The sequence below is a fragment of the Gobio gobio genome (genome assembly GCF_949357685.1).
Source record: "Gobio gobio genome assembly, chromosome: 25".
In the NCBI taxonomy this organism is placed as follows: Eukaryota; Metazoa; Chordata; class Actinopteri; order Cypriniformes; family Gobionidae; genus Gobio; species Gobio gobio.
This window is the reverse complement of record NC_137121.1, coordinates 10,510,774-10,532,423: the sequence shown is the minus strand read 5'-3', so window position 1 is coordinate 10,532,423 and position 21,650 is coordinate 10,510,774. Positions and strand designations below refer to the sequence as shown.

General features: G+C 41.5%; 1 protein-coding gene across 1 annotated transcript in view; it reads right to left on the bottom strand.

Annotated features, from left to right (window-relative positions):
* Window positions 1–21,650, bottom strand: part of peak1 (pseudopodium-enriched atypical kinase 1) — a 56,439-nt gene that overhangs the window by 11,254 nt on the left and 23,535 nt on the right. Inside the window, exon 2 of the mRNA XM_079809322.1 lies at window positions 3,518–6,754. Within this exon, the coding sequence (XP_079665448.1) occupies window positions 3,518–6,642 (3,125 nt within the window). The 5' untranslated portion in view covers window positions 6,643–6,754. The remainder of the gene's footprint in view (window positions 1–3,517; window positions 6,755–21,650) is intronic.

Here is a 21,650-nt window from a genome sequence, read left to right as displayed (position 1 = left end):
TTCAAATACTTTATAGACAAAACTCTCTTGGATACTGTTTTTCTTATTCCTCCTCCCTCTGCTGTAACATACGGTATGAATATTCCCTCTACCTGATTAACCCTTAACAGACACCTACCTGTGGTGGTTCATCAGCTCACAATTGTGACATATCAGGATCAAAGTCCTTCCGCAGATATCACACACACACACACACACACACACACACACACACACACACACACACACACACACACACACACACACACACACACACACACACACACACACACACACACACACACACACACACACACACACACACACACACACACACACACACACACACACACACACACACACACACACACACACACACACACACACACACACACACACACACACACACACGTATGACTAAAATAACAGGAAGCGATTTATGGAGTTAGGAAATCACCTAGTTACTTTTTATACAACTACTACAACGAATAATAATTAACTAATCACCTGAACGCAGAACAATTTGAAATCAAAACTCACCATTAAGCTACAATTCCAATTAAATGCAAAACAATTATGAAATGTATTTTAAAGGTCCCGTTCTTCGTGTTTTTTTGAAGCTTTGATTGTGTTTACAGTGTGCAATATAACATGTGTTCATGTTTCGCGTGTAAAAAAAAACTGTATTTTTAACACAATTTACTTATCTGTACACCGCTGTTTTCACTGTCCTACAAACGACTGAAGACTTCCTTTATTCTATGAAGTCCCTCCTTCAGAAACACGTAACGAGTTCTGATTGTGTCAGCGGTTCCTGTGTTGTGATTCGACAGCAGCTTAGCGCACGTGGAAAGGTCACGCCTCTTAACGGGAGATATATACGCGCTTAATAATCTCTACAGCGTCCCTGGGAAAGCCAAACAAAGGTGATTTGACTCCGGGATGAAAATAACAGCGTCTCGACGACATGGCGACAAACACACTGAAACGCAGCACTTCCTTTTCTCCACGCGACGTCCTCTTCTTCTCCACGTGGGACAGCAACAAGACCACGCCCCCTTTTTTCGCGTTTTCTTGTGGGCGGAGGTTAGTCTGTTCCACTGCTCTACTGACGTAATTAAAGCAGGAAATACCAGGATGTAGTCCTAACCAGCCGTTCGCTGTAGGCTTTGAAAGGGAACTTCTGTTAAATAAAATATCTCGCTTGGCATTGAACTTTGAGCTTTATCATTTTACAGGTATTATTTATGCTCTAGCAGCAACATTACACACTAACTAAAGTTTGAACAATGGGATCACGAAGAACAGGACCTTTAAGTTCTTAAGAGCCAAGTTAAACATTTCTTTCTTTCTGTTTTTAGTTATGGTTTAGCATGCTAAGCCTGCTAAGCTAACATACCAATATTACTACACATAATTAAACTTTTGTGTACCGATTTGTGATCTCAATCCTAATTTCTTGCCATTTTAAAAATATTTAAATACTATGATTATGATACATTATATGTGTTCATCATTCAGTGTTTCCTACGGGATTTTGTGTGACTGTGGAGGGTGGAACTCGATCTCTCCACAAGAAAATTTTGTACATTTTAAAGTTAATGTAATTTTTCACCGCTAGAGGTCGCTTATTCAAAACAAAGTCCTAGCTTGATGATGCCTTGATTTCGCGGAGCTTTTATTATGCCACAGACGACCGTTTTCCGCTTCTTCCGGTCATGCATATGTGCAGTAACGCAGCGCTGTTTTATCATATTAGATACATTTGAGTGTGTTGAAAGTTATGTTATAATGCTAATCTGTGTTATGCTAATCTAAAACATGGTACTCACGGTTTATTTAAACAATAAGACTAACTGAGCTATATAACCAGTTTTCTATTGATGAATGAATCCAAACAGTTGCTCACCTGTCCTATAAGACAAACAATATTTTAAAGCGACTTTGGTGTTTCCATGGTTTCTACAAAGTAAAACTGGAAACCGAGGGTAACATGGGTGTGATGCCATTGCTACGCACGGTCCGTGTCCTGGTTAAAATTGCTTATTTCTAAAGATTTAAACATTCTTGGAAACATTTGAGATAATTTAAGTACACATTAAGCCAACAAAATATATAACATTGTTCTGGTTTTTGGATATTTTAATCCAAAAACCTTACATATTGTGCTTTTAAATTCACAAATTCAGTATTGGGAAGCCAAACAATTATTATTATTACCCCTATGACAGTAATGGTCATGTATTGTAAAACAAATGCACTGTAAAATAAATGAAAATGAATACTTCACAAGTATATTATTTTACTTTATGCTACAGTATGGGAATTATAATAAGTTTTTTCTCATTTCAAACACTTGCAAGAGAAAAACCCTTGAGATTTTATTTTGACAGAAACTGCAGCTGAGCTTTTATTTTGCCGAAAAACACCGGATCACAAGCTGATCGTGTGAGCAAAGTGCGCTTTGAAATGTGCAGCGCGAACAGACTTATTTAGGTTACAACCTTTTGCTATTTGAAAACATATTGCGACGCTAAAGATGTTTTATGCGCGAAGTTTAAATATATTTTTGGTTCATAATGAAACTGTGGCGGGATAGATTAGACCAGGGGTTTTCAAACTTTATCATGGCAAGGACCCCCAAATATGATGAACCTTGTATGAGGGACCCCCTTCCAAAAATCCATATATAATATATATATCCAAAAATCCATCTATATATTTATGAAAAAAACAGAGATAAATAGTAAGTGTGACATTATAAATACAACATATTGTTTCCAAACTTAAATTGGCTATACGTATATATGTTGGATGTATAAACAACTATCACAATAAATGTATGTAAGCAGCTTACGTACTGCATTAAGTCAGTGAGCGAGATAAAGGGGACTATAGTGAGAAAAAACTCACTAGAAAGATACAAAGCAAACATATACAATTCTGGAAAGTACGTTTACGGCAAGAAAGAAGAGAAATGTTTAGATTTAACATGAGACTTAACATGAAACAGGTAGAATGTTTGGTAGACTTTATCCGTTTTGCTTTGTCTTTTTACTCTGTGAAATTTTCTGGGGACCCCTTAGAACCTTCTGAAAACCCCTGGATTAGACGATGGCGGGGCACCAGTCTATTTAATGAATGGGAAACACTGTCATTATTTTTATTATACTATCAGTCCATGTAATAAACAAAAAAATATATATATTTAACATTTATTTAATATAAATATATAAAAGTAACTGTCACATTTAAACCTCTACAAGTACTTAATTGAAAAAAAAAATACAATAAGCTACACTATCAGCTACATTTCTTTTTACAAGGAATTACAAAAAGCTACCCCTAGGGGCACACATTTATCACTAGGGTGTCTCAAAAACTTTTCAGCTTTTCATCTGGGATGAATATGAAGGCCATGCAAAGAAACACTTACTAAGGCATACAGATAAGGACACAGAAAAGACCATAGCACATGTTTCTATATTAAAAAGCTTAGAGAAAGGGGGGGGGGGGTAATAAATGAAAGATGGCTTACTTCATGACTTTGCAAATGAGTAGACTGGCTCTGCTTTTGGGTGGAGTCGTCAGATTGGAAGCGGCACCTTCTGCTGTGATACCCTCTTTGTGCTCCTCAACTCGAAGCTCTGCCTCCTCTCCACCTGTGATGCTCTCTGATTTGTAGGTGAATATGATGGTGGGTTTCTGGTGAGGGTCATCTGTCTTGGACTCTGAAAACCAGTGCTGTCTCTGTACAGGAGGAGGAGGCAGTACAGTGATGACAGTCCCATCCAATCCCAACAACTTCCCTTTTTCCTTCTCTCGCTCCATTTTCTCTTTCTGTTCATCCTCGTCTTTCCGCCGGCGGAAGAAACTCTTGAAGGATATCCAGCGCTTGGGCTTGTTTCCCTCAGTCGAACGCCTGCCCTCCGCACCCGGGCTGGTCTCTCCTTCACTAGGTTTGGCCCCAGCTGGTTTGGTCCAGTTGCTGAAGTGTCTTTGGAGCAGGTTGCTTGAGTGGTAAGGAGAGGAGCTAGACCGGACTGGGGGAAACGGGGCACTAGGTTCAGATTTGGGGCTTGTGGGCGGTACAGCAGCAGAGGCACTCTGAGATTTGGGAAGGAGTTTATGTGGTGTGTCTCGGTGAGGTTCTGCAGAACAGTGGAGTGATTTAGGTCGGTTAAGAGTATCTTTGGAAGCATCCGGTGGCAGCGAGTAAAGCTCCTCAGCACTGCAGGTCTTACTCTGGTCAGCAGGGGAGTCTGGAGGAGAAGGTGGCGGCTGAATGGAGGCCACAATCTGAGACAGAAAAGCACTTGCTTTCTCTCTCTGACCTGAACTTCCACTTGGCATGACCTGGTTATCTCTGCTCCCCTCTGGTGGTTGCTCACTGCTGGGGTTATGAATACGATCCAGGCTGCTGTGGGCCAAAACAGTAGGTTTAGGGCTTAGGCTACTTGTGGGAAGGACTAAGACACCTGTCGTAGTCCTGGATTTACCGTTGCTTCCAGTCACCGTTGTGGTCCTCGGTTCCCCAGTAAATGTTACATCTGTTGTGTGCTTCAATTGAGGAGGTGTCTGCTCAGACGGAGAGGGCTGGGAACTTTCAGAAGATCCAATCTCCTCATATGTGTGGCTGGCCACTCGCTCTCCGGCCCCAGGCTTGGAATGCGGCAGCTCACCGTTGAGCCCCAGGAAACTCTTGTAAACAGCCAGGTTATCATAAGCACTGGGATTAATCACTATGGGAACCTTCACTGGTTTTTTTGAGCTGCGTGCATAGGCAGGCTCATCACGGATGATGATGGGAAATGGGGGCATGCCGGCATTGTTGTAGCTGTTGAATTTGATCTCTGACAAGTTGGGCGTTTTAGTCGGGACTGTACGGGCAGAGCTGAAGCCTGCAGTTGGAGATGTGGGAGCTGATTTGTGATTGATGAGTCTCGGAGCGGCACTGCCGCATGTTAAATCAACTTTAGGGATCTTCTGTCGAGGGCTGGTGCAAGATGTCCACACTTCTTGGTAACGGATGCTGCCGGGTTTTGTGCGGAAACCGCTGGGGCCTGCAGAGGCAGAACTGGTAGGAGATTGAGGCATCAGTGGAGATAATGAAATGGAGGGAGATGCCACAGGTGAGATGGGAGATCTGGGGGACTGAGGGGAGGTGGGTGAGACAGGACAGGGGTCAGCAGAGGGGCAGAGTGCAACGTTGTGCCCGTTTGACTTTGGAGTGCTTTCACTTGAGTGATCATCTTTAGTGGCCATAGAGGCAGACACATCCACCACTGTATAGGGCTTACAGATTGGAGCCTTCTCAAGATTCACTACTCGATAAGGCTTGGCCTGCTCCTCAGTTGGGCTAAAGCTGATTGTGATTGGCTGGCCTGGAAGAGCTTGTGGGAGAGGCCCGCCCTTTCTCTGAATGTCCTCTTGATCTTCCAGTCGGATAGCTAGAACAGCTTTATGAGTTTCACTGGATTTAGGCGAACTCAGTCCTCTGACTGAAGGTTCTTTACTAGGTGTGAAAGGAAGACCATTTCTCTGATCACCAGTGCCCCGACTGCTCCCAGCGCAGGATTCCTCGGGCAGAGAAGCCAAGGACTCAGGTGAGGTGGTGGACTCAGAAGTGGACAGAAAGCCACTGCCCTGGTGGTCATATGACAGAAGAGCAGGAGCTCCATTTGTGTCAACAGATGGGTATCCGTTGAGAATCTCATCATAACTGTCATCATAATCCACTGCACAGAAGCGTTGCAGTGAACGGTTACGAAGAGGCACCGTATTCCACTTCTTCCCTACAGCAAAGGGAACCGGGGATAGCGTGGCTGCACGGAAATTGGCAAAACGAGGTTGACCCCGCATTCGTATCCCCATTGCTAGCAACTCCTCGTCGCTTTCATCCCAACTGTCATGCTCTCCATCATCATCCTCATCATCACTCTCATCCTCCTCATCGTCACCATCACTGGCGAATTCTGGATAACAAAAACGTCCTCCCTCAGAGCTGATGACCTCTGCACTGCCACTGAGTGAAACACGTTTTATCGCTCCTCTACCACTGCTCCCTGCATGGAGACAGCTCGACGGTGGAAGGCCCCTCTCTAATGAGCGCCGGTATGAACTGCAGATCCGGCCAAAGAAGTCATCTTTACTTGAGCTTGGAGAAGATCCCAGACCAGCAATCTCTTTCAGCACGTCCGTCAGTCCATTGTTGCTGCTGCTAGTTGGTTGTGGGGAGATTGCACCATATGCCTCTGTCTGTCTGACCAAATCATCCCCTTGATTGTTGTTTGTTCCTGCAGGTCTCTGGCTATTTAGGCTGTTGTGGTTCCACACAGTGAAAGGTGAGCTCTTGGCGACCTGCGCTCCTTCTGCAAACCTTGGCACATTTCCCTCAGAGTCCAGACCAGGTGGAGAGCATGGCAGCATCATGGTTGGCTTTACTGCAATAGTAGGTTTCTTGGCGACAGGTGGGCGAACCTGCCCTGCACGGGATGAGGAAATGCTCCTCTGGCTGTTCGAGAGTTTGGCATTGACGTTAGTCTTGCTCTCATTGGTGGCATTGGCTTGCTCTGGAGGCCGGTGTAGGCTCTTAGGCTTAAAGCAGTTTTTGCACTCCCCTGGTTTCCATACATGTTCAGTGAAGGTGTTGCATGCAGACATGACTGCAGGGCAGTGCTGCAGCGTCAGTGGACAGGAAATCCCTCCATCACACACGCAAACTGCAGGCTGAACTTCACACCCACACACAGTTTACAAACTGTGCTGTCAGTACCTGCAAAGAAGAATAACAGAGTCAGCCAGGGTACCAAACGTAATCACTGTTTTCATCTCACATATAGGCTGCTGAATGAGGCACTCATTACACTTTTCCAGCAGGGGTCAGAGTTTTACTCTTAACATCAATTCCTAGTGTCTCTCTATTGCACACATACACAAACACAGGCTGCCAGACTCTCACAGCTCTATTTTTGGATCACAACGCAGGGCTGAGCAGTTGCAGGTAAACATCATGACTTGTGACATACTGACACCACATACACAGACACAAATTTGTAAACCTATATTAACTGTAACCCAGAACAAACCCTACTCCTACCATTTACAGACAAGTGTTTAGATTTCATCAGTCTTATTTGTGAACTATGAGGGACATTCGAACAAGTCAGTCAGGTTTTACTATATTTATTAGAACTATTCACTTCATTTTTAATGTCAAAGCGGGCCATTTGTAATTCGAATGTGCAAGGCTTCCGCTTCCAGTTATTTTATCTGTACAAAACAGTCCGCTATGCTGCTTTATAGATTTATTTTATTATTTTAATGTATTAATCAAACACTTTTAACACACATAGTTTAACAGTTTACTGCACTTTATGGCTATTCTTCTAGTTATTTACCTGTAGCGGTTCTCAGAAGTCTTGCACATTCACAGAAAATAGCTTACTTCCGCATTGCAACATAAGGTGGATGGCTAGGGTTAGGGTACTAGCTCTGTTTTTACTCTACAGAGGAACATAAATTAGAAAGATGAGAGCTGGCAAGTTTTCCAAACTCTTAAATTGTGACCTGTTGGCACTTGTTCAGTGCAAAGACTCTCAAATGAGGGTCACGATGGTCAGATTTTCAGGGTACATGTCGCCATGGAGCACACTAGACATCTAAAAACCGATGAAAAACAACTCAACACAGACACAATTTATCTAACAGAGGGTCTACTGTTCGCTTTCTCAAATTCCTGATATAAATAACTACTTGCTGCACAATACTGAATTGGACCTTTATAATTATGCTTGTATAAAACATTTAAGAGGTTAAGAAAACAATTAAACAATGTGCCCATCAATTACTTCACATGTAATTGTGTCTGTACCTGCCTTCTAGATGAAAAACAGCGAATTAGCATTGATAAAATCACACTAAAACTAAAGACTAAAGATTTACTGTTTGGAAAATGTGGGTTGGGACTAACTAAAACGAAAAAGCTATAAAATCTATAAAACCGCATTAGCTTTAAATCTATTAAAAAAATAATAAATATCTCTTTACAGACCAGCTAATTGCATATAATCCAAATCAGGATTTAGGAACACTGAGAAACCCACTCTAATCGCTCTCTCTCGTTCTCAGAAGCCCATTTCACACAGAGTGTTGATCCCAGAAAATTGCCATAAAATTGCTAGATTGCCTTCTGTGTGAACGCAAACACGTCCCAGCCTCCAGGATCGATCCCTGGATGGGGACCTAGTTAACATTTACGCGCCCTGTGTGAACAAATGACAGGACCAATGCCGTAAGGGGTGTGTCATCGTGATGACAGCTTAGTGGAAAGGTACGCGATGCACTAGTTTATAATAGAATCAGAAAAAAAAAAGCACTATAAGCAGACTATAAGCAAACTTAAGACACTGTGGAGGCATTACACGTCACATCCTGATGTCACATGTCTTTGTGAATGCACACACAGATTCCAGAAAATCACTGGCAGTGTGAATGAACCAAAATAAAACGATCCCGGGACACATTATCAGTGTATTTTCCGGAATCTCTGTGTGAAAGGGGCCAGACACACACACACACACACACACACACACACACACACACACACACACACACACACACACACACACACACACACACACACACACACTAACCCAACTCTGTTTCTCTTATGTCTTTGACCGCTGCAATACTGAGGGTTAACAGAGTCCCTTCCTATTGTCATGCCTGTGTGAGTGAGTGAGCGAGTGTCTAGGGGCAGATATATTTTTGTGCTCTCTGCTAAATCCATCTGTAGACTGAAAACAACATTCCATTGCACAACATCTGAGATTAATGAGAGAGAGAAACAGACACAGAGAGATACAGGAAACAAGAGAGGGAGAGACAGAGCGTTCTCAGGAGGATACAGCAACTCGTGCGTTAATGAAGCTCTTTATGGCTTTCAGACAGATGGAGAAACATCTCTCCACCCTTCATTTCCCTCCTCAGAGTTCATGTCACTTCTCCCATCTTCCTCCACTGTTCTTTTTTTCAGGATTTCATGACTGAAGTCTGCACTCATAGATTTATTAACAACCAAACAAACAATACTTAAATGCAAAGGGGGGGATCTAATGCTATTTCATGCATTCTGACTCATTTACACTGTTAAAGAGTTGGATTCTCATGCTAAACATGGCCAAAATTTCAAAAAACTAGTTGGCCATATTACAGTATTTCTGTGCCAAATACACTCCTTCAGGATTCGAATAAGTCTCGGAAAGTTTTTTTTCAGAGTATGGCCCTGTATGACGTCATAAAGGTTGGAAATGCTTGTATGGGCACTTCTCCCGGAGGAGCGCGTGCGAGAGCACATCCATTAACGAGCTTCGCTTGGGTTACAGATTGTCATTTTGTTTTTAGACCACAAAATCAACAATGTCACTAAAGAAGTGTGTTTCTGGTTGCGAGGGAAAGATAACCTTGTTCAGCTTCCCAAAGAACCCAGCGTTAAAGGGGCACTTCAGCGCTGGGAAGATGAATGTGTATTTAAACCGTGTAATTTATGTAGTAGAAATGTGAAATTATTTTTGAATTTGGTGCCTTCTAGACTGAGAAAATACAGAAAATGTATTGTCTCATGTGGATGAAAGACAACAACTCCCAGAATGCACTTGCTTCGCTGCCCTACGAGGCCACTCCCAAAGCCACGGCTATTGGTTATCACTTGCCCACCGCGGCACTACCCCCAACGTAATTTTGATATTCATAGTAATAAAATTATTTCGTTCAGTTAGAGAATAGACACTACAATTTAAAACTGAACGTGTCTTTTCAATAAAGTGTGAGTGAGCCGAACGAAAGTCACGTCACAGACGCAGCAGTGTCAGATTTCATTCATCACGAGAAGAGCTGAGCAGAGCTGAGGTAAGTGCGGCTGTCATTCTCGACACGTGTCCAGTCTGGCGCGTTATCAGATCGCATATGGAAGCTAAACTTTCATAGGAATTCATTGATAAGTTGAAAAACTCACTTTGCTCCGTACCGCTCCGGCTCCGTTATAAATGCCCGAGCCGAGCAGCAGCGGCCGTGCGCATTTACATTCTGTAAGTGAGATCTCTCCCCTGTGGGCGGGTTGAAAACATGCGGAACAGCTCCTGTAGTCTCTAGGCTCTGGCCAAAAATCCTCCAATGACGCAAAATGACGATATTTGCGTCATCGGAGGATTTTTTCCAGAAACAAAATGCATAATTATCTCGTCTCAGGGAGATATGAGGGGGAAAAGTACCATAATTCAAATATACTACCGGGTTTCTACTGATACAAAGCTTAAAGGATTAGTTCACTTTCAAATAAACTTTTGCTTATAATTTACTCACCCCCTTGTCATCCAAGATATCCATGTCTTTCTGTCTTCAGTTGAAAAGAAATTAAGCTAGATAAGACCCTTATTGATCGTCTGGTACCATTTGATGTGGTTTAAAGCCCGTTTGAAGCTGTACTGAACCTCTCATTTGGACCTTGAACCATTTGGGGTCTATTGACTTCCATTATATGGAGAAATATCCTGAAATCTTTTCATCAAAAATCTTCATTTCTTTTCGACTGAAGACAGAAAGACATGGATATCTTGGATGACAAGGGGGTGAGTAAATTATAAGCAAACGTTTATTTGAAAGTGAACTAATCCTTTAATGCTAAATCACTTTAAGGAAACAGTGGATGCAGTTTGTTTTTCCGGAGCAGCAACGGAGTTCTGCAAGTGTGTTTGTTTGTTCCCGCCCGGTCACAAGTCGAAACTGCATCAAATGTCTGTGTTTTGTTGGCAATCGGTGCGCAAGTGCATATAATGTAACTATAGTGAATCGAAAGTTATCCAGGGATAATGCCATGATGTATTGTGTGTGTGTGTGCTCATGACTCTTTAGCTCCGCCTACTGCACGCCTCCACGAGCTCGGCTGTTTTCAGAAAGAATCAATACAGCGTATCTGTCTTTTATAAATATGATAAAACTAAAGACTCTTCTGAGAATGAAAGGATGAAATACTACTCTATAGGTACTCAAGATTAACAGTAGGGGTGCTCCGATTGATCGGCAACCGATCTCGATCGGTCGATAATCGCTTTGGGATGATTGATCGGCGGTCTCCAAAAAGGCCGATCTCATGAACCGATCTCAGCTGACGACTCATAAACCCGCGCCTGCTCGTGAGCTCGGGCATGATACGCAGCGACACAGTCTCATTCTCTTTCCGGCGCGGGTAAAATAATTATAATGCTGAAGGTGAGGTATAATTCATATTTCTATATTAAATAACTTACGCAGTCATTTGAAAACTTTCTGTGGGACGTAAATTCACAAACAGCGCGCGTGAATCACCGCGTGCGCGCGCTCTCTCTCTCTCCCTTTCAAAATGCTCCAATGGCTTCACATCAGCATCGCATCTGCACTAAAATCAAGCTGCTCAGTTGACACAGGATTTGCCACTTTGCACAATCGAGGCAGTGTCGCATCATCACTAAAGTTTATCATTTGCATTTATTTTTAAGTCTTGCCAGTGTTCAAACCGCACTCGCGCGCACGGTCTGGAGACACACACACATACACACACACACACACACACACACACACACACACAGGCCATCTCACAAAAAGCTTGCGAGTACAAATTGCGCTGAAATGGTCAGATACACACAAATGTATGTACTAAATGACCGTCTTGACGAATATGCGCGTAAACCCCGTCGTGACTCGCGAGTGAACATTTTGTGCAACTGCAACCGTATCTGTGTTCGCTCTTAAAGTGACAGCTGTCGAATAAACTGCTGCTGTCTCTGAGTTTCTCTTTATCTTTTGTTGTTTGATTAACCTTTATGACACTCACTGCTCTTGAATGACTAACTTTTGCAACCTTAAGTGTAAGGATTAATCTAATTTAATTTATTCAGGGAAGACCAATATTAATTTACATTTGATTTCTTATTAAATGTCTTTAGTATTTCTTACCTCAATACTAATGTTAGACCTACCTGAAAAATTGTTTTTAAAAACAAAAATGCACTGCATGATCAAATATTTAGGTGATATAATTATATACATTTATTATATACATTTATTTGGGAAAGATGGCCTACAGTAGCCTTAAGTTATCTCATTTTCTAAAATAAACACTTGGTGGTTCTTCAAGATCTTGACTCAGTTGATTTAGAGTTAGTTTCATTTCTACAAATGGTGCAAACTCTGCAAGATTATACATAAAAGATTGCCATTCTGTGATCGGCAGTGATCGGCAATCGGCAGATCATGATCTTGGTGATCGGTAATCGGTGATCGGCCCCAAAAATGCTGATCGGAGCATCTCTAATTAACAGGTACTCGTAATTGTCTCACTGGTAGGATGGGATATATTTTCGGAACCACCAACTGTTACTGTACCCAGGAAGTTAGCAGAAAAGATCTAAGCTAGAAAGACTAGTCTTGTCCGAACAGGGCTAGATGATGTGTGCACAGTCACACCAGATGTCCAGCCAGTGAACAGGCAGATGTGATGTTTTGGGACAGCGCCAGGAAATATGGCACTGCTGTCTAGCTGGGGAACATGCTGCCACATTCACTAAAAAAATAAGTGTGGTATTCATGAAATGCTCCTCCTGACAGCAGACAGAGGCAGGAACCAGGCATAATTTTGAGAAGACCCTTAAGGCTCCTGCTTCTGTAGGCCAGGGCTTGAGAATCTTTGACGGTAGACCAGCAGTTAAATTTCTGAAAGAACTGAGCTGGTGTACTGAAACATTGTTGGTCCGATCCCATAAGGGTTGATTGATAAACCACCATGACGGAGCCCTCGAGCAAAGGAACACAACACCAAGTTAATACAGGGGGACTACATCTGTAAGTCACTTTGAATAAAATATGACACATTTGTACAAATATATGACAAAATAGTAACGTGTCTCTCGATCTCGGTACAATCTCAGTTTGTTGTTCTCTGGCTCAGGCACCGAGTCTCTCTCATGTTTCACATACCTGAGTGATGACATCACTCCGACCACTCAGATCTAAACCCCACCCTCACACTCTCTCCAGAGCCGGCAGTGTGTGTGTGTGTGTGTATGTGTGTGTGTGTGTGTGTGTGTGCGGGGTGTTCAGTGTGTAGGTATGATTCGGTTGATCTAGAAGAGCTAGAACAGATAGAGTTACAGCGGAGTACATATATAGTTACAGATTTACAGTTAAAGCAGACTGAACTGATATAAAATGACAACAGATATAGAGTTACTGCAGGTATAGGGCTAAAGAAGATGGAGCAGTTATACAGCAAAAGAAGCAAGAGCAAAATGTAGAGTTACAGCCGATACAGAAGGTATAGCAGATTTTGTATGTATATAATTACAGTGGCTAGAGCAATAAATGAGTTCTAGCAGATATAGATTCAGCAGTTAAAGCGTTAGTTCACCCAAAAATCCTGTCTTTAGTTACTCGCCCTCATATCGTTCCAAACCCGTAGGACCTTCGTTCATCTTCGGAACACAAACGAAGATATTTTTGATGAAATCCGAGAGCTCTCTGACCCCTCCAATGTAATTTCAACTTTCAAGGCCCAGAAAGGTAAGAAAGATATCGTTAAAATAGTCCATGTGACTCCAGTAGTTCAACTCATAACTTAAATGTTATGAAGTGACGAGAATATGCCAATGGTAAATGGTAATATGCCAGCAGGTACAATGTACCTGTATTTACAACATAAACTGTGTAGGAGACTGACACTGACAACTTTGTTGAATAAAGTCGTTATTTTTGTCTGTTTTTTTGCACACAAAACGTACTCTCATCACTTCATAACATTAAAGGGTAACTAAAACCAATTCACAAGCGCGTACTGAACCGTGAATGCCGTACCGAACGGTTCAATATTATATTGAGAATTGTGGCATCCTTACTGTCTATGCTCTCGGATTTCATCAGAAATATATTAATTTGTGTTCCGAAGATAAACGAAGATCGTACGAATTTGGAACGATATGAGAGCGAGTAATTAATGACAGAATTAAAATTTTTGGGTGAACTATCCCTTTAAAGATGATACAGAGCTAAAACAGCTATAGGAGATTCAGGTGTTACACAGATTTACAGTAGCAAAGGTTAAGGTTGCAAACCCTCTCACTTCTTTCCGACATTTTTTCCAAACAAAACGAAACCTACACTGTATGCTGAGACTGTTGCTTATGTCTGGCAAACAAATACGGTTTTAATGATGATTATATTAAACCACAATACTAACCGTCGGACATTGCATCGTGGTTTAATGTTAGCTGGTACCCGTTTCATCCTAACCCTCAAACTAGAGTGAGGTTGGTGACCCCCCATAAATATTTAGCCCTCAGGTTGGGAAACACTAGGGCTGTGCAATATATCGAAATTATCGAAATATCGCAAATGTACATATCGCAATATGCATATCGCAAGGGCACGCAATATCTGAATGATTTTAATAGGCTACTTCAACATTGTGAAAATTTTATGTTTTAGGTCAACGCGTATAGCAGAGAATAGACTGGGCACACGACTGTTACTTATGTGACTTGCTTGACGTTAACAAGTTATTAAACACAATAACTCGCGGAAAACAACTCCTTGCAGTCCCGTGCTCTCTGCTGTCTGACACACACACCAAAACTAGGGATGGCGAAAACTAAACATTTTCTTGACCGACCACCGGGCCTCATTAGCCGGTTGAAACCGGTTAACCGATTAGTTTAAAATATGCTGCGCTATTTGAAATAACAGCCGCGAGCCGCGCCGGCAATTTCGCAACTCTGTCGCATCTCTCTGCCGCTCTGCCTCCCGCTCACACACACACACTGTCCCGGCGCCGCCGCCTCCCTTCCACTCACGTCACTTTTTTTAAATCCCCTACAGCGCGAAACATGAGTCCCGCAAACGTGCCGCCGAGGAGCTTGTTTGTAATCGGAGGACAAATGGCTCCTTAGTTTCGAAATGGTTTGGGTACAAGGTGATCACGTTGAAAATAAAGGCATTTGTCTAGCGTTAGAAGCTCATTTGAAACATTGCCGCGGCTCATTTAAGAAAATGACAGCTCCGAAGAGACGCCGCTTTAGTTCGAGGTAGTGCTAACAATAATAAAGAAAGATGATGATCAACACCTTATGTGTTACCACTGAAATGTAATATATTTCCAAATGTAAGCCCATCTTATGCGGAATGTTGTCTAATAGACTGCAACACGATAAAACCAATGGATAAAACAGGCACCTTCAGAATGCGTAAAAGACGCACTGGCCAAGGCAGGTCTAACTCACTTTTTTTTTTTTAACCGACAACTTTGATCGATTAACGTTGATACGGTCAACCATCGGTCAAACGGTCATCGGTTAACATCCCTAACCAAAACGTGCACACAAGCCAATCTTTTTTTCGTGTCGTTACACATTCGAACTGTCAATGCTTTCTTTTCCCAGAAAGAATGTGAAACACATAAATGGTATCATTCTCAGTTTTTAAAATACAATATAATTTAAATATCATTTAAATAGATATTACACACTTAAAGCAATATCGTATCGCATATCGAATATCGCATTATTTAACAAGGATATCAGGTATAGCATTTTTCTTCAATATCGCACAGCCCTAGGAAACACTGTTTTAGAGTATTCTGCATTAGCGTTCCAGAAACACCATAAACTCTGCTAGAGAAAAAGCTATATTTACAAATCCTGTGTATTACTGTAAAACTGTGTATTATTGTGCCTTAGACAAAAATACATATTCATAGGCACTACACTACACACACAGCCAATTACGACATCAACAGATCTAGAAAGAGAACAAAAACAACTAATTACTTTTGACCCACAACCCATGGAATTGTGTTGCGTGTGAACAGCAGGATGCACGTTCACTGTGCTGGTATAAGACTGATCGGAAACGACTCAACACCACTGGCAGGTCTTGCTGGGTTACCATGACAACCTAAAAGCTCATGCACAAAGGCCTGAAATGCAGGTTCCAAAATTACTCTTCTTCACAACTTGGAGCAAAAAAATGTCTCTGTGCTATGAGCGCTTACCAGATCACCCTTACAGGGAAAGTTCTCCCAAAAATGAAAATTAGCCCATGATTTACTCACCCTCAAGTCATCCTAGGTGTATATGACATTCTTCTTTCAGACGAATACAATCAGAGTTATGTCAAAAAAGTCCAGGCTAATCCAAGCATTATAATAGCAGTAATTGTTGCTCTGTTTTTAAAGTCCATAAACAATGCATATGTCCGTCGAATAAAGTGCTCCACGCGGCTCTGGGGTGTTAATAAAGGCCTTTAGAAGCGAATCGATGCGTTTGTGTAAGAAAAATATCCATATTTAAAACTTTATCAAGTAAAGTTCCAGCCGATAGCTTTCCGTGGAAAAGTGTTGAAAGTGCCATCTCGCAATTCAAGATGCATACGTGACATCTGACGAGTGTACCTGGTTGCGTTTGTCTTTCGATCTGCAGAGGCACTTTCAACACTTTTCTTACACAAATGCATCGATTCGCTTCAGAAGGCCTTTATTAACACCCCAGAGCCGTGTGGAGCACGTTATTTGACGGACAGATGCATTTTTTATGGACTTCAAAAACAGAGCAACTATTACTGCTATAATAATGCTTGGATTAGCCTGGAGTCCCTGGACATTTTTAATATAACTCAGATTTTATTCGTCTGAAAGTAGAATGTCATATACACCTAGGATGACTTGAGGGTGAGTAATTTAAATTTTTGGGAGAACTAACCCTTTAAGATTATTAAAACACAAACCCCTGAGATCCGATGCTCATCTGCCCACATTCCAGCAAACATCTGACCCAGAAATGCTCCAGAAGTCGATTTTTCAGCTTCCCGAACACAGCTGGCACCTGTCGAGGATAATCAGCACCTGATAAAAGATGAGTAATCTTCATCACTGTCCGCTATGAAGACGAACAGAGCCCATGGGCTTTTAAACAACAAAAGCATGAATGGGCAACAAAGAAACCGCCAGGGAGAAAGTACTTCTCCTAAATGATCTCCTAAACAAATTAGCTGGGGAAACCAGAGTCTTTGGAAAGCTAAGAGGGAAAGACATTACGATAAGATCCATTATGACATTAGAAGCTCTTTACTCGGCTTGGAGTCTCTCTGCCTGCATTTAAATGATGTTTAAATGAAACCTCTGGTAGGGGATGTTACTCAGTGACCAATGGGATCTTCCGGGTGATGTTCTTGGACAACAGAAACCATTATCTATCAGGGTAATGCAAAGTGCCATGTGGAGTCTTTACGTTCCTTCAATCTGAACTGATGGCTGCTGGTGGATGGCTCCCTGTTGTCTGATTGAATCGGTGCAGCGATAAGTGCATATGGTGCCCCACTGAGAGAAATGCATCATGGGATCTAAAAAGGCTTCACGCAGTGCATGTGCATTTTCAAATTTCTCATGGGTGTTTAAAGTTCAAGAATCTCTGAATCTGGGCATAAAAATGTGACATTAAGAAATGAACAAAAATATTACGGGGCTGTTGAATGCTTAAATCTGACTGGTTGACGAATGTTCTAAGGTGTGCACGGCTAAAGTAGTTTCAGGCAGGTCTTGACCGCATTACAGATCCATTTCACTTCGCCAAATGATTTCATTTATTTCAAAAGGTCCATACAGCTGACACCAGAAAAGAACTAAAACCCACATAGACTCTGACCAAGCAAATAAATAAAAGAAACGTTCAGGGACGCGGAAACTCAGTGTCAACGCTGTCCTGTGATTCATCACTTAAGTAGCTTAGAAACTCAACTACTTTTGAAGTAACTACAACTCGTAGCTTCACAAGAGACGGTATGACTAATACACACACACACACACACACACACACACACACACACACACACACACACACACACACACACACACACACACACACACACACACACACACACACACACACACACACACACACACACACACACACACACACACACACACACACACACACACACACACACACACACACACACACACACACACACACACACACACACACACACACTCTAATTAATGCATTCAAATAAATGTAATGTAGGCCTACTATTCTAATTCAGACCTGCCAACCTTGAAGAAACTTTATGAGTACACCCCCCCACCCCCCACCCCCCACCGCGGGCCCCCAGCGCACCCGACAGCCCACCGCCAATGTACGCTCTACCGTTGTCCACACACCAGTAAGTAATCTATGAGATACCTAACACTAAAATACATAATATACACAATATACTTTCACCAATTACGATTTATTAGTTACTCCATAACCAAATACAAGTAGACCATAAATGTTATACAGTTACTACACACCCATCATTGTGTTCAGGATATTATATACAAAAAAGGCTGATGATGGTTAAACGTCATACAAAAATAGAACCAAAGACAGATTAAACACAAATAGTAAGATTAATAACAAACTACCGTATTCAATAGCAAAAGTGTTTGTTTTCCAGTAGATGGCAGCAATCTTCCACTAAACTATGGCACATTTCATATTTTCACTATGAATGAAACTGAGTAGTAGATATTTTATTTGAATTTGACATAAAATGTTGCTATTATATAAATAGACTATTATTACTAATTTATGTACATTTAATTTAATATTTAATCAAATTAAATATGAATTTTAATTAATAAATAAAAATGTATATAATTTAACACAACTACACAACTGTAGAGTAAAAACATTAATAAAAAACTGATATTCCATGCGTTTAAAAAAATCTGACAAGATTAAGGTAAAGTCACACTGTCTGGTGCCACTCTGGACAACCCAGCACAATTGTTAGCATAAAGTTTAAGGTAAAAATAATTGCCATTCATTTACTAGTATCTTAATACTATGCAATTAGATAAACTGTTCCTTCATTACATCACTTTACCTCTGTCTTTATCCACATTTTTCATCTTCCCTGCATCAGAGGGCTTTGGTCTTTTTGATACTGTAGGGTAGGCTATGGCAGACTATAATGCTAATTTATAATGTGTCATGTGAATTCGACCATCTGTCACAATCAGGTAACTTTTTGTCTACTGACGCGAGTTAAGCACCCTCAAACGAAAGCAATGCTTTCTACATTGAATGTGGCAAGACGCGACGCAACACAACACAACAGTTTATAAACATTTTATACCAGCAGGTCAAACAAAATCATACAAGAAACGAATTAAGGAGCTTGATATTACACAAACTCTATTCATTCATTAAAATTCGCTGAAATTCAACCGAACAACTGTGCAACGTGCATGTTCACATTTTAATTATCCGACCATAACAACCCCAAAACTTGCCCGCTTGCCTTGCACATCTGGTAATAAACGATGGGCAAAGTTTTTCGACTATTTTTTTACCTTATTTTTTGCTCTGGATGTTATTGAGCTTGTAGAAGTTTAGCTCTTGCGTTCTTCTGAACATCTCGCGCTGCCATTGCCTGATGCCATTTTTATATCACTCCATAATCTGTCTATGTTTTAAATGCCTATTCCCCGAGTGGTAGGCTACAACGACTGGCTGTTTTAAAATATCTACGAGAAGTAACTTAGCCTAGGCCTCCATACTGACAGCTGGGCGCATAGCTTGCAGGTTTGCTTAGTACACTGTAACAATATTTAAGAATGCATATATTTTTTCCCATTTGATTGGTTCAACCGCCACTCGCCCAAATTTATTTAAAATATAATTTTTCGTCAAGTCATCCGCGGCTGTAACCGCCAACAGCGTATCTCTGTGAGGCGGTTCAGCCATGGCATGCAAGCCTGCAGTTATCCGGCCTGCCTAGCTTGCTTGAGGCACTGAAATGAAACGAACGCGCGCGGCGCGGACTCGAAGCATTTGTCTAGGAGGGGCGGGCATGTAAGCGAGGTAATGAAGCGCTCTGATTGGCCGAAAGCTTTTCACTCCACTTTCACGCTGTGGCTCAGCAGCAGAATCAACGTCATAGATTGCACTGAAACCGGCGAAATGCGAGATGCAACAAAATGCGTACATAGAGAGCAGCGAATCGTACAAGCGTACCAAAGGGTCAAAATGCGTGCCGAGTACGAAAAATGCGTACATGTTGGCAGGTCTGCTAATTTATCTGTATCTGATGTACAACAAACAGATATGATACGAGCCATAGACAATGACTACAGGAAGTGAGCCGTTTCCTTCAAGTGTTTTAAAGGGGTGGTTGCATGCGATTTCACTTTTTTAACTTTAGTTAGTGTGTAATGTTGCTGCTTGAGCATAAACAGTATCTGCAAAGTTAAAGCGCTGAAAGTTCAATGCAAACGGAGATATTGTCTTTTAAAGTTATGGCAGTTTATTGCCTACAAAAATGGCCGGTTTGGACTATAACGAGCTTCTTCCCGGGTTGGTGACATCATAAACCCTTGGTATTAACATAAACACTGCCCCCGCGAACACGCAACAAAGTGGGCGAGGCCACGTCGCAGTCATTACGAAAGAGAGAGAGCTGTTGCAGAACTACAAACTACATTTGGCCATGTAACCAATCTAAGACCATTGCGTTTTTCGGAGGGATGGGCTTCATAGAAGCAGGAAGCAAACGAGCCGTTCAAAGAACAGTGGAGACAGCGGTGTGGAATAAAGGTAAAATATAAGAAAAATACAGCGTTTTTAAAAAAAAAAAGAAGTATTAAGATATGTTATACTGCGCCCCATAAACACAACCAAGCCTAGAAAATAAACATGGAACCACCCCTTTAAAATCACAAATAAATGCACTTTAATTAGAAAAAAATATCCCACCTTTAATAGTTGAGCATATTTACAGTAGGCCTATAAACCATGTCAGTGAACTATGAGGGCAAAAAAAAAGCTAAATAATCGTTCATCATTCGTAATCAAGGTAAAATTTAGATTTTAGGTCAAATCGTCCGGCCCAACATAAAAGAGCGCCTACTCTCCGTCTACTTGACCTGATGCATAAACATTACTAGCCAGACGGGATTTAAACTTTGTCGGCTGGCGATCCAAGTTTGGTTTGAAGAGGAAAAACGTACAAAAGCACAATGTTCTCTCACCATTCCTGATTTCTAACACACACATAGTGTTCGGCTGGTCTTGCGGCTGTCAGAGCTCCAGGCATATTCAAATGTAAATTGCACTCCATTAGATTGAATGATCTGAAAATACCCATACATTTACCTGCCTATAGACCCTCCCCTCGAAGAAATCAGGACAGAAGTGGTCGAAAGTGGACAAAAGAGACGGATTAAAACACCAGGTGTAAACAGGAATGTGTCTCCCTCGTCTACTTATGATCAGATCAACCTCAACAAATCTTAATACCAGGAGTAAACAGGGCTAAAGTCTGCTTATGTCTGTTATTTCTGGGAAAATGATATTGATGACTCATACTGGACTGCACAGATTTTTGTCCAATCAAATTCGCTCTAGAATGAGTAGGTCCCTCCCACTAAAACCACCTGCAACTGACTAGCAACTAAAAAAAAGGTAGTAAATGTGGGGTTTAGAGCGCATTATACATTGAACTCTAATTTCAAAAGAGCAAGAAAAATCCTGTTTCTCCTGTCTCCTTTAACGATTTATTGATCACCTTTGTCCTGTAAGATTGTGTAATATAAAGCTAAACTGCCA